Source organism: Dermochelys coriacea, chromosome 8, assembly GCF_009764565.3.
Source record: "Dermochelys coriacea isolate rDerCor1 chromosome 8, rDerCor1.pri.v4, whole genome shotgun sequence".
NCBI classification, from domain to species: domain Eukaryota; kingdom Metazoa; phylum Chordata; order Testudines; family Dermochelyidae; genus Dermochelys; species Dermochelys coriacea.
The window spans coordinates 10,905,259-10,918,921 of record NC_050075.1 but is presented as its reverse complement, the minus strand read 5'-3'; the positions used below and the strand labels follow the sequence as shown (position 1 = coordinate 10,918,921).

The window sequence follows — 13,663 nt, the reverse complement described above, 5'->3', positions numbered from 1 at the left end:
GGTTTTAGCCATGTACCTTTCATTGGCTCTAATGGACTCATGCAGTTAGAGCCCTCTTCACCAGTTGGAATAATTAAACACGGCAGCAATACAGTGCAAACGACGTGAGTCGCAGAAGGCATGCAGGTTACATATGAGGCAGCCCAGAAAGGGATCCTGCTAGGTCTAGAACTATAATCTACATCGCCTCCTTTTCCTAGGTACTCACGTTGTAAATGCTGGGTTATATTTTGCACCAAGGTAGTAAGAATAAAGGTTGAACATTCCAATCATGAAGGCAACAAACACCATGATGAAGATGACCATGAATTTGAAGATATCCTTCACAGTCCTTCCCAAAGAGATCTGAAGAGGGCCAAAGCTTTCATTGGCTGGAAGAATGTAAGCAATGCGGGAGAAGCTGAGTACCACAGCTATTGCATATAGTCCTTCTGATATGATCTGAGGGTCCGAGGGAAGCCACTTGTTCCTGGCTGAAACAATAGATATATATAAGGTATTAGTAACAGAAAAGTGTTAGAAAGATAAATATAAATGATCCATAAAATAGGTCCAGGGTCTCAGTTCTGGCTGGGACTGGTAGGAAAAGTGTAGGAATCTACTAGTAATCTGCAGGTCTCACCTGTGCTGTACAAAGATGAATAGGAATGATTAGCCACATTTTTCAGCTAGAGAAACTGAGGCACAGGAAGTTTGCTGTGATTTACCCAAGGCACACTGGCAGTCAGGGCAGAACTGGGAATCAGCACCCAGATTCCCTGACTCCCAGTCCAATGCACCATCGTCTCCTGCGCTAACTGCTGTCAATGGGAGTTTTGTCATTGTGGATCAGAATCACACTGACGGGAACATTTCCAGCTTTTAATGATTGAATTAACAGCACCATATAAATACATGGGGTGACCACCCGTCCCATTTTAAAGGGACAGTCCCATTTTGGGGGATTTTTTCTTATAAAGGCACCTATTACCCCCCCCCCAGTGTCCCATCTTTTCACAGTTGCTATCTCTAACCCTATAAATACAAAAAATGTAACGTACCCTGCACGGACTAAACAGCCCATGGCAAAACCTGTCCTCATGAGATTAGACCAAAGAGGTTTGGATTTGTTCAGATAAAGCCAAATGAACCACCAAACCTTTCAATATATCTTTATTGTGTTAACATTTTTAATTTAAAAAATCTGACAATTTAGGCATTTCTTTTTAACAAGTTCCTTGCTGATACTATACACATACAAATCAGTTTTCTAATCTACCTGTTGAATATGCTTTGAATACGAGTATCTAGATGTTCTTTTGCATGAACTGAGACTCATCATTGAATACAGGGCGTTTGACCCAAAATTAAAACATGTACCATATTTAAAGACACAGGAATAAAGTTGAGTATTATTTGCGTGAACCCAGATGATATGAAAAGAAGCAGAGTATTCCCTGCAGCATATCTGTAAAGTTCAGTTCTGAACTTAAAGCAGAAGGCTGGCTACATTTTCAAGTGCCTGTTTATGTTTAGTCAGTATTAGGAGTGGTGGAGGGAATGTTTTCAGATTAGTTTATAGTTTGTTCTATATCAGTTTACAACCAATTGTTACCGTATTAACCAAATTTCAGAAATTAAAATAACTAACTTATAATACAAATATATTACTCTGAAATCAAGAATTAGTAGGGCAAAATACTGGCCCCATTGAAGTCAATGGGAATTTTTGTCATTGATTTCAATAGGGCCAAGATTTCACCTGTAGTTTTTTTTTAAAGAAATTGAAAGGAAAATATATATTATCTAATCACACTGCAGCAAACAGTTCTGATGTTGGAGAAAAAAACCCAATGAGCTTTATTTCTCTAGTGTTTACTTGAGATAATAAATTTAGAAAATATTTTAACACCGTTAGTTTCCATTGAAAAGCAGAAGCAAGTAGTTTTCTGAGGTTTTGTTCTTTTTCAAAGTTGGATAGTCATATAATTAACAACAACCACCAAGTAAGAAGCAAATCATCCAAGCTTGTTCATCTCCCCAGGCAAAATAAATAAATGTACAAATTAGATTTTTTTTTTCAAAATTTCCAGGTGATAATAGATAGTTCTGTATCAAACTCCTTAATTAAGGCATAGGGCATGAGGATCAAAACAGTAGCCGAACATAAAAAGATGCATTTAAATTTAATTGTACATATATAATAATTTAATTGTTTATGCACAGGGTATTTCACTTCATTTTACAAGACTGCATAATACAAAATAGCAAGAAAAACAACATCTAGATGTCGCACTGCAATTTACCACGAAGCAACACACATCCATTTTGCATGCAACTTCTATCATCAAACACTACAGCTCAAAACGTTATGACTAATCACTTGATCCTTATAATTACTTTTAAAAATGTTACAATAATTGTATGTGTATTGTAAAAATATAAACCACAAAAGTTTTTGTCATAACAAACAAATTAAAATAGAACTTCAGGTATTAAAAAGCTTTTGATTATCGCACGTTATTTAAAATTTTGTTGTTTATAGTTTTTGTTAAATTTATGCTCATATTACGTGGTGAAAATTGAAAACACATAGCCTGGGAAAATCATGGTTTTCTGTAAAGCTCTTCTGAAAAGCGATGGGTAAATAATAATCTGTGGATGGATAAACTATATAGAAACCTCCCTGGTGTGTATATGTGTATATATAAAATATAAAAGATCCTTCTTCAAGCACAGTGAGAAAATATATTTGGATTAAATATCAGCCAAAGGTTATTAACTGGAAAATTCCTCCCCCAGCCCTGACTTTTTTCCTACATGTTCTTCCCAAGGGTAAAAATGACAAAAGGTTTGTAAATGATAAAAATCTTCCACAAGATGGAGCTCCTCACCATATAACAAAAGACTTTTTTTTACAATATTCCGGCAGCAAACCAGAAAGAAGAAAAACAGAATGTAACAATTTCAGGCGTCATCCAATTTTGTCCGGTGAGTGAGAGAGAAGTTTATCTCCAAATACTGTGTTTGAAAATGCAATTATTCGTAAATATTATGACTGTGAACACAGGACTAGAACTTTTTGCTGTTGTAAATTAGCTGACTTCAATGGAGCAAGTTATCCTGATTTACACCAGTTGAGGATCTGATCCATTTTTCCATTAGTGATTTGGGTTATTGTAGGCAGGTAATTCTAAATTTGGTAGGAAAGTTGCGGCTTGTCTCCATGTGTGTATCCAATCCCTAACCTAAGTGCAAAGCTTTTATTAATTTTTCAAACCCAAGGAAGTGCCCTATGAATCCTAGGAAATATTTTGTCAAGTGCATATTACAGCTGTTCCCATTCTCATTATTATTTAGAAAAAAGAAGACTCCAAGATGAAGATTTTCGAAAGCACTAAAGGTAGAAACCTGACCCCATGAAATCAATGGTAAAATGTGCACTGGCTTCAGTGGGGCTAGGATTTCACCCAAAGCACAATTTAGGTGGCCAACTCCTATTGAAAGTCAATAAGATTTGGGCTACTAACTCCCCTTTGTGCCTTTGATGATCACCCCTCAAATATTCAAAATCTACATCTGAGAAGTTAAAGAATAATTTTATTATTGCATGCATCTTTTTTATTACAGCTGGTCAAACATTGTTATAGATAATATTTGTTAAGGATTTAGCTCTTTTTCTGGGCAGCAAATCATTCATAAGGTTTTATTGTATACGAGTCTGTACAGAAATGCAATGTACAACTGAGGGGATCAGAGGTTACCCTCCATATGTGATATGACAAGAGATTGTTTCTCAGATGTGGAAATATTGGCCTGTTCTCAGAAATTGTCACTGAAGAATGAAAGCAAAGGAAACTCTTGCACAGCATTTTGTTAATTGTATCCTCTTCTGAATGCACTTTCTTGCTTCCTCCTTTGCTTTTTTTTCTTAGGAGCGGAATAGGTAACCTAAAGTCGTTAAATGGAGGCATGCAATATGACTAGTCCGATGTTCCATATCTAATCACCCCTGATGGGAGTGATATAAACTATATTAACTTATCCAGAATAAGATCAAAGACATATACAGGCATGGCCACCACAACTCAAAGTAAACAGGAAGCTTTTTTCATACAAACTGTTACAAATAGGTGGTTCCTTTTCTTATACTAAAAGCCCAGTCCTTGCATCTTTTCATATGCAGAATTTCCGTGACTTCAGTTGGAGTTCCACCTGCCAAATGATAAGACCATAAAGCTGCCAGCTCACACATTTGTTAGCACAGCGTGCCTCTTAAATTGGAAAAATAGAGCAGATTCCTTTATATGTCATTTAAATTATATTCTAGTCCCTTCTGGTTTCATGATTATTAGTCGCTCGGGGTTATTTTTTCAACATATGATACGACTGTGTCTGGTCTCAGTACACATTCAGAGACTAAGAGGAGCTTAGATCTCTGTTCCTCTTAGCTTGCGTTAGCTGTTTACCAAGATGGCTGCAATTGATAGGTCTGAGAAGAATAATCAGCTGTAATTTGGAAAAACTTCATGAATGGAAGGAAAAAAAAAGAAGCAAGCTGCTGCTTTCTGCACTGACACACACACTCGCCTGAAAGAATGGGAAGCATTAATCCTCCAAATCATCTTACCATAAGTAAAGTAAGCAATTTCAGGGGGAAGGGTGACATTACTGAGGTCGTCATCCTGAACGAACTGGTCTACATACTGTTGTGCCTCAATTGCTTTGAGAAAAGCCATGAACCTTGCAGTGAATGACGCCACAAAGATAGATAGCATCCCGAAATCCAGCAGGTTCCAAAGATGCACGACATATTCGCGTGGTCCCTCTTCCCAGATCTCTTTGCATTCTGACCATATCATACCTGAAGGAAAGACATATTTATATAGGGGATTTAGACGTCAAATTCTTTACTCTATTGGCTTTCGAACAGATGTAGTTGGAAATTGCATCAGATCTTGGGATTATGAGGATTTGCAGGTTTAAAACAAATAATTGCAAACAGTAATGTCCCCCAACTCCCAGATGGAATGAATTTTCTCAGAGTAACGGGTTTAGAGTGTATTTTCTTGAGCTTGTTCTTTAAAAATTGCCAACTTTGAAAAAGATACAGTCTGGTACCTAAAAGGTTTCCATGTCCATATAGGGTAGAATTGTCCAAAATTTTCAGTACTGACCTAACTTGGCTCCTGTTGAAGGAAATGATAAAACTCCCACTGACTTCAGTTGGAGCAGAGTCAGGAGAGCACTGAGAACTTTAGAAAATCCCTCTCACAGTATACTAATGGAATTAAGTCTCATCCAACTATTTGGGAAAAGTCATGAATTCCCAGACCTTTCCCCATTCCTAAAATGAACACAAACCCAACCTTCTGGAAGTTTCTTTTGAATTTCCCTCCTGACCCCCACCCCCCCACAAAAAGGAAAAAAACACTTTGTTGTAGCTTTGTGCAGGTTCCAGGTTGGGAAAGGAAGCAGAACCTGTCATAATAATGTGAGAAAGTTAATTCTAGTGTGACCAGCAACAGTAAGTGCTAGATATCTTATGAGAAAGTCCGTTCTCCATTAGACTTCTTATTAAATTTATAAGTTCAGGTAAACTTCTATATGTTGGAATGCTCATCCATATGGAACTTTGATCCATAACTCACACGAGTCTTTGCTTTGATCTTCAGATGGAATTGGGGCAGTTTGGTAACATCATGTATTAATTCTGAATTAGAGATGGGACTGAATTGTTCATCTCAGCTTTTTTGGGGGGGGGAGGGGTTAGTGGGGAAGAGATGGGGGTGTGTGGTCAGCTCATTTTATAAATTCATAGGTTGCGATGCCAGAAGGGACCAATGTGATCATATAGTAGTCTGACCTCCTGAATAACACAGGTCATAGAACTTCCCCAAAATAATTCCTAGAGCAGATCTTTTAGAAAAGCATCCAATCTTGATTAAAAAGCGTCAGTGATGGAGATTCCACCACAACCCTTGGTAAATTGTTCCAGTCAAAAATCCTCACTGTCAAAAATTTACACCTTATTTTTTACACCTTATTTCCAGTCTGAATTTATCTAGCTTCAACTTCCAGCCATTGGATTGTGTTACACCTTTCACGACTAGATTGAAGAGCCCATTAGTAAATATTTGTTCCCCATGTAGATATGTATAGACCACTGGTGGGCAACCTGTGACCTGTGAGCCACACCGGCCCATCAGGGTAATCTGCTGGCGGGCCGTGAGACTGTTTGCTTACATTGACCATCCACAGACATGGCTGCGGTTCACCATTCCTGGATTAGGGTTAGTCAAGATCACTTGTAACTAAGCTACCATTAATTTTATAGTTCTGTGATCAGTTCCTTTTTATCTGTTAGGACCAGGTCTAATAAAGAGTTTCACCAACAGCTAACAGCACAATTCAGATCCTCTGACAACCCCACAACAAAATTCAGGCCTGGAGGGGCTTAGAATCCTGGGTCTTGGTTCTGGCCCCTCTATTCAGAATATTTACAAAGTACATTTAACACACTAAGAAGAATTTTAATTTTTTTCTGAACCACTTCATATGATAGGTGGAAGTTCACCAGCAATGCAGTCCAACTGGTCATTACTCAGCTATAGTATCACAGCTGCTTGGAGAAGTTTATAACTATACTAGGCTTCAGCCAATGCAATCATTCTTCCTCTTTCAGGCATAAAAGCCACCAGCTTCATATCAATTAAAAAAAAAGACAGTAATTAGCATTGCTGGTATAAGTCAGTCACAGCCAGTGTACCCAAGAGTCTGCTGGCATGTGTCATTAGCAGACTGGTTGCTCAGTGGATGGTCTTTTTCTTTGATGGTTTTTCCTGTTACATGTCAAATCCTTAGGGGCTTACTGAGATGCAGCTTGTCCTCTATAGGGTTAATACCCATGCAGCAGGAAGGAAATATGTTGGATTCCCTCTGGAGGATTTTTCTCCGCATTCTTGTATCAGGGGACAGGTTTTGTTCCAGAAGAAAGAGAAAGCATGGCCCATAGATCATACAACTACCTGGAGATCTGTAGGGATCTCAAGGATCCAAGGTCGGGTGCATGTTCCTCAGCATTGAGGCCCTGTGTCTGCAGTAGCTCTGGCCCCACGTGGTTCTGGCTCTGAGCCCTGGAGGAGCTGAATTGCACTGTAAGGGACTCCCCTGGATCTGACCACTGCTGAAGAGGAGTTGCTAACTGTAATATAGCTTCTACCTTTATCAAAAGCCTGGGAGAAACCTCTCCAGGCCGCAAGAGAGGACAATGTGCATTCCCTTAACACTCCTCCCTTGGCCCACCCATTGCCTACTCTCTCTTTCCCATATTCAGACCCATGGAGTGTCCTTTGTAGAGTCCGTGGGAGATCCACATATGTAGGGAACCATCCTCACATGGATTCAAAAGGCATGACCTAGCCTTTTCACTCAGGCAGGTCTCCAGATCAAGTCAATGGCAGCTTGACTGAGCAAAATCCAAGGTCCTGATTCTGCAGCCCTTACTCATGTGGAGTAGCAATTAGCAGCAAATAGCCTCATGGAAAGGTGGATGAACTGGGCTCTGAAAAAAGTTCTTAGGACCTGGCCCACAGTCAGGATGAAATATTAAAGAAGTGCATTTATAGCTGAAAAAAATCCCACTAATTGATGGATTCTAACCCATAGGCTAATCCATGTTGTGAATTTATATTTGTCCACCAAAGCACTTCAGGAAATATTTATTTGCAGGTTATCTTTCCATGTAAATTGCTCCGGTTTGAATATTAATTAACCCATCATAACTGGTTTCTAGTCTAGGTTATTTAAATTATGATAAACCACAGGGATTTTGAAGTAGGAATACTTAATTTTGCACATTTCTTTCTTCATTAAATAGAAAGAGTATGATTAGAATCATGGCTACATAAAGGTATCACATTATCGACCCATGTTTTACACCAATCACTGTTGGTTGAGGATCATTCTATATAACTACACTGCCGAAAGTCCATGCAAGAAAGCAGAAGAGCATAATGATAAATTCTGACAGGTTCACCAAAACCTTTGCTTTAGATAAAAATATTGTAGATTAATAAAAGCAGCTAGGAGATTCATGGTATGAAGAATGGTAGGATGCAATAAAAACAAGATGACCAAGATGAGAATGTGAAGGAATAGATCATTAGCAGCTATCAGAAATTGATGGCATTTTATTCCTTTTACCATAATTGTGCTTGCTTTGGGGTCATCTGAAGTTTGTGTAAATTAAAGGCACAGGGAAAAATTCTGCCCCAAGTTACACCCATGAAACTGCACTGAAACCAATGGGGTTGCATGGGTATAAGCAAGGAAAGAATCTGACGCATAGATTCCACTTCTATTTTATGAATGTTCTTCCAAGGGGAAAATACATCGGAAGTATCACTTTAGACACATATATTCGTTCAAGGTTCAGTAAAGAAAGGAGAGCCAGACTATAGGCACAGAAACAGGATAGTAAATATAGAGGAAGCACACAAAGGGAAGAACTATTACCCCCCTTTACACTAGAGGGAACAGCAAGTGACTTTTGCGCTAATTATTACATCTACTGACCTGATACTGTACATCACCAATGATCTGATGAAGATAGACAGATTTGGAGCCCTCCCAGTGATTGTGATTGTGTGGTTAATGAGAGCAGTTGTGTTCAGAATACATCTGTTCTGAACTTAACCTGTGCAACTGCTTTTGCTCTAGGGTTTTGCTTTTCTACATAAAACCTTTTGGATTTCAGTCAGGAATTGGGTACCTAACTCCCACAGCCTCCTTTGAAAATCTCAGTCTTAAAGACTTTCTTTCTCACCTGAAGATAATAAAAAGGGTGATCTTAGCTAAAACAGGCAGCAGAACAAGAGCAGTAAAGGACATGCCCCAAGAGCAAACTTGTGAGTATTGTTGGAGGCATGTACCGAAAGGGCAAAATTCTCCTCTCAGATAATCACAGTATTTCTCAGCTCTGGGAGTGCTTACTCTATGTGTCTGGAGCTCCCATTGATGTCACTGCACTGGTAGGGCAAGCACAACTGAAATGCACTGGACAACGTGAGTGTCAAACACTATGATTCCAATCTGATAATGTTTTACACCCAGTTTGTACTGGGGCAAATGACTATACAAGCTGCAGGGCTATAGAGAATCAAGCTCTTTGTGTGTGTTTAAGAGCAGAATTTTGCACAGATGAACTGCTAACCAGCCTAAAACACTATTTTCTCTCCCTCCTTTTAAATTGTCATGTTTAGACAATAACTATGGGATGGATTTATTGTAAATTATCACCTTCACAGTGTATAGTTGGGAACATAAAGCAGAATTCTCATCTTTGTCCAACTCTAATCTGAATTTTACTATGGATTATTTTGCTCTCAACACATGTACACTTAAGTCAAAATCTTCTGTGGATTTTGTATCTCCAGCAAGATTTCTTTTCCGGCCAGTGTCCTGGCCACCATGCAATATGTTAACAGCGTCACGTTATCATGGGATAATGTCACTTTTAACACATCTCATTATTTTACTGGATGGAAGCCAGATAACTCAATCAGCCAATTTTCCCAAAAAGAATTAAGACCAAGGGACCAGGAACTAATTACCTGAAAATGACTGGCTGAAGTAGGAACAAGTTATGTGTCATCAGCATTCATCATCACTGTCATAGGATGAAGGAGGAAGGAAAACAAAAACAAAAACATGGAGGATATGAGTTAAAAGCAGAGTATTACTCGTATTATGAACTTCATTCCTGATAGATACCTCCACAACTCACTATGAGTACAGTAACTGTGGAATGAGGACTCTGTAATGCCCTACATTTCCAGATGTGTGTATCTGGCACACAGGTGTTGGAGTTAATATACCTCAGCAGCCATATGCACTTGTCTCTCTTTTGGGAGGTGTTTCTGTGTATGCTTATGTGTGGGATCTTTATCCATAATAGTTTCATATAAAGAGATAAGGTGGTTCACTAGCTCTCCAGGTACTTCATCCTTGAAGTACAGCTCTCACTACTCTCAGATTTCCATCTAACAGCTCGCTGGAGACTATTATTTTTTGACTATAATTAAATGGACACAAGTACCACAATGCTCACTCCCTATTGATATATGAAACACTTGAAGATACTTTAGATCAAGTTAAAATAAGGCTGGCATTTATAACAGCAATTTCTCCCAAGGACTTAAGAGTCAGTGATTGAGAAAGACAGATCACTAATGATAACAGTGTTCACACCAAGCACTGAACTTCCTTTCCTGAGGCCTAAAAGTACAAATGCCAGTTGAACTTTGCATGGAAGAGGAAAAAGTCTGATAGGTTATTTTGAACATGTATTGAGCTAGATTTTCATCTAGTGTAAATCTGTTTAGCTGCATTGATGGACCAATGCCGATTTACACGGTCTGAGAATCTAGCTCAGTTTTTAATCACTTTAATAACTAAAATCAGACCCCACTGGTAGATAGCAGTATTTTGATGGGTAGTGAGCCAGAGACACTGGATATAACTAAAACACAGTGGCAGTCATAGTCCGTCTAACTGAATTTTGGTTATTATTATTATTAGAGCTAGTCAGAAAGTGTTTTTTCCCCCAAGGAAAATTCAAAAAAAAAATTCCAGTGGAAAATTTTGAGTTCTTATTGAAAAAAGGCCACTTGAATATATTCCAGTTTTTTCCAGCCAATAACCATAATATTCCCCCCCCCCATATTAAAAAAAGATTTTGGGAAACACTGAAAAAACAATCAGTCGAAAACTTCTGAGCATTGAAAAATTCTTGTTGGTTTTGGCCATTAAATTTCAGGATTTGAGCTTTTGATTCTCTGATGAAAAATGTCTAAAAAGTCAAACACTCTGCAAACATTTTCGTTTAGTTGAAAAATCCAGTTCTGTAGAAAGAAAAATTTGGACAGAAAATGCGCAACCAGCCCTAATTACATTGTATAGTCCCCCGTGAATATGAGCTACTCACTTCAGAAAATGGCTGAGCTATCTAAATAATTCCACCTCAGCATTTATAGCATCACCTGTGGTCATTTTAGCTGCAAATATTGAGATAACCAAAACAAACAAGTTGTAAGGGTCACTGCTGTAACTAGAATTTGTGGGCCTTAAGCCGTGTTAATGCCTGTGAGCTATTCTTTTTTAAAAAATAAAAATAATAATATATAAAACTTTTAAAGAAAAAATGACTTATTGCCATGAAAATGGGCTGAGGCAATGAGTGCAGTGTAATGTAGGAGAGAAATAAACATTTAGTGTATAAAATTACATTAATAAAAGTTGTGTGACCCTGACTGATCCCAAATCCACTGATGACAAAACCTAGTGAGAGCTTTTCTATTTACATCAGTGGGCTTTGGCTCAAGTCTATAGTGAAAGTGTTGGAATTGCACCTTGCAGTGTAGTGAAGTGTATTTCCTTACTCACCGTGCTCTGCTTTGCTACATACTGTCACTATGTGGTAGGTGGCTTGTTGGATCCATAGAGAGGAGATGCTAGAAAAGATGGTTACCGTCACAGGTTCTTTCCAAAGTTTCCAAAGAACAAGCCCAGCAACAAATGGGATATGTGAATATGAGTTTCGCATGTTACAGAATCTGATGATATGGTTAAATGAAAAGTGACTAGAACTACAGCAGTCAGAAAGTGCATGGTGCTAAAGGCAAGGATCCCAGTAAAGCTCTTTAACTGCCATCACCAGAAAACTCTTAATAACAATTAGAGTCCCACACCTGCTTCGAACCCACCTAGTTTCCAACCAACTGCACTCTTTTTAAGGACAATCACGTTATGAGGTGCAGGATAAGGGTAATTTGGTTATATCCTCTTGGTTTCACTGAAACAATGTGAATGGAATATGAGTGAAATGGTAGGTTCCCCCGTCCAGCGAATACAGCGCACGCTGGTGGTGGGATGTGGGGAGTTATTCTGAGAGAATAGAGATGTAATCCGAAAATCTCATTATACCTCAGAAGTCTGTGTAAAGAACCCGCTTTCCTTCTCCTAGAAAACGGAAATAATTTGCTTTCAGCTAATGTTTTCTTCCTACCGCAAGAAGTCAGATACCAGCAACCTATAAAAAGAATACCCTGGCCAAAACCTAATCATCTCCTCCAAACTCTTTTAATATCACTTTAAAAATAAATTATTCATACATTATTCTGTCCAGTATGCCAGCTATTCTTTTTCTCTATCCAATATCCTGTAGGTAATTCTGCTTACTGCAAAGCCAGAGAACAATAAACTTGTGACCAGGCCAGGAGATATAAGGGGCCTGATTCTGCTCTTACACTGGTGTAATTCCAACCACTTGGATGGAACTAGGGAGCTATTTAGCCTTGATTCTTCTCTCACATCATCAAACAATATGTTGAGGAAAATAGCTACTGTGAAGTCAGAATCAACAAGGTCAGCCTTTTGAGACTGGTGGTCCAGGGTAATGGGGCTTGCAAGTGGTAAGTAAGCAGTAAGCAAGTAGATCAATATCTTCTCGCTCTGCAGGACTTCGAACACCACTGCAAACTTATCTGAAACTCATCAGCAGTTTAATTTATGGCTCTGTTGAAAGTCATAGTTTCAGGCCAGACGGAACTATCAGCTCATTTAGTCTGGCCACCTGTGCATCACAGGCCACCAACACTGCCGAGCAGGGCCGGCTCTAGACACCAGCAAAACAAGCAGGTGCTTGGGGCGGCACATTTCTAGGGGTGGCATTCCGGCGCCGGCCATGCCACCCCTAGAAATGTGTCCCCGCCACCCCAGCTCGCCTCCGCTCCGCCTCCGCCTGCTCCCCTGAGCGTGCCGCCACCACTCCGCTTCTCCCTCCTCCCTCCCAGGCTTGCCGCACGCGAAACAGCTGTTTGGCGCGGCAAGCCTGTGGGGAGGGAGGGAGGAGAAGCCAAGTGGTGGTGCACTCGGCGGAGGCAGCGGCGGTGGAGAAGAGGTGAGTTGGGGCGGGGAGTGGTTCCTCTACCCCTCCCCCCTGTTACTTCCTGCACTCCCCCCCACCTTGCTCACTTCCACTCTGCCTGTTCCCCTGAATGCACTGCCTCTCCCTTGCTTGAGGGGGAGTGGGGAGAAGCGGAGCGGCGGCGTGTTCAGGGGAGCAGGCGGAGCAGAGGTGAGCTAAGTCGGGGGGGAGTTGCGGGAGGGAGCCACAGGAAGCAATGGGAGGGGGAAATGTGGCACACCCGGGGGAGGAGGCGGGGCTGGGAATTTGGGGAAGGGGTTGGGAAGGGGCAGAGCTAGGGAAGAGCTGGGGGCAGGGGGCATGAAAAAATGCGGGGGAGGCCAAACATTTTTTTGCTTGGGCAAAAATCCTAGAGCTGGCCCTGCCACTGAGCAACTGCACGCTAAACCCAATATCCAAAATTAGACCAAAGTATTAGGGTATGTCTACACTCGTGGCTGGCTTGTGTCAGCTGGCTTGTGTCGGGCTCATGGGGCTTGTGCTGTAAAATCATAGTGCAGATGTTCAGGCTTGGGCTGGAGCCTGCACTCTGGAACCCCATGAGTGGGAAGGTTTCCACAGGAGACCAGACCACAGGCAGGGAATAGGAGGGACTGAGGTGCACCAATGCCTGAGGCCCCTGCAATGGCAGGGAATTGATTGAGTGAGATGTACCCAGATAATCCCAATAAGTGACCTGCATCGAGTGCCTCAAAG

General features: G+C 40.3%; 1 protein-coding gene across 2 annotated transcripts in view; it reads right to left on the bottom strand.

Annotated features, from left to right (window-relative positions):
* TRPC7 (transient receptor potential cation channel subfamily C member 7) overlaps positions 1-13,663 on the bottom strand; it is a 158,205-nt gene that overhangs the window by 24,573 nt on the left and 119,969 nt on the right. For both annotated transcript variants that reach the window (XM_043490932.1, XM_043490933.1), the window contains 2 exons: positions 4,610-4,843; positions 209-473 (listed from right to left, as the gene is read on the bottom strand). In XM_043490932.1, coding sequence (XP_043346867.1) covers positions 209-473; positions 4,610-4,843 — 499 coding nt within the window. The remainder of the gene's footprint in view (positions 1-208; positions 474-4,609; positions 4,844-13,663) is intronic.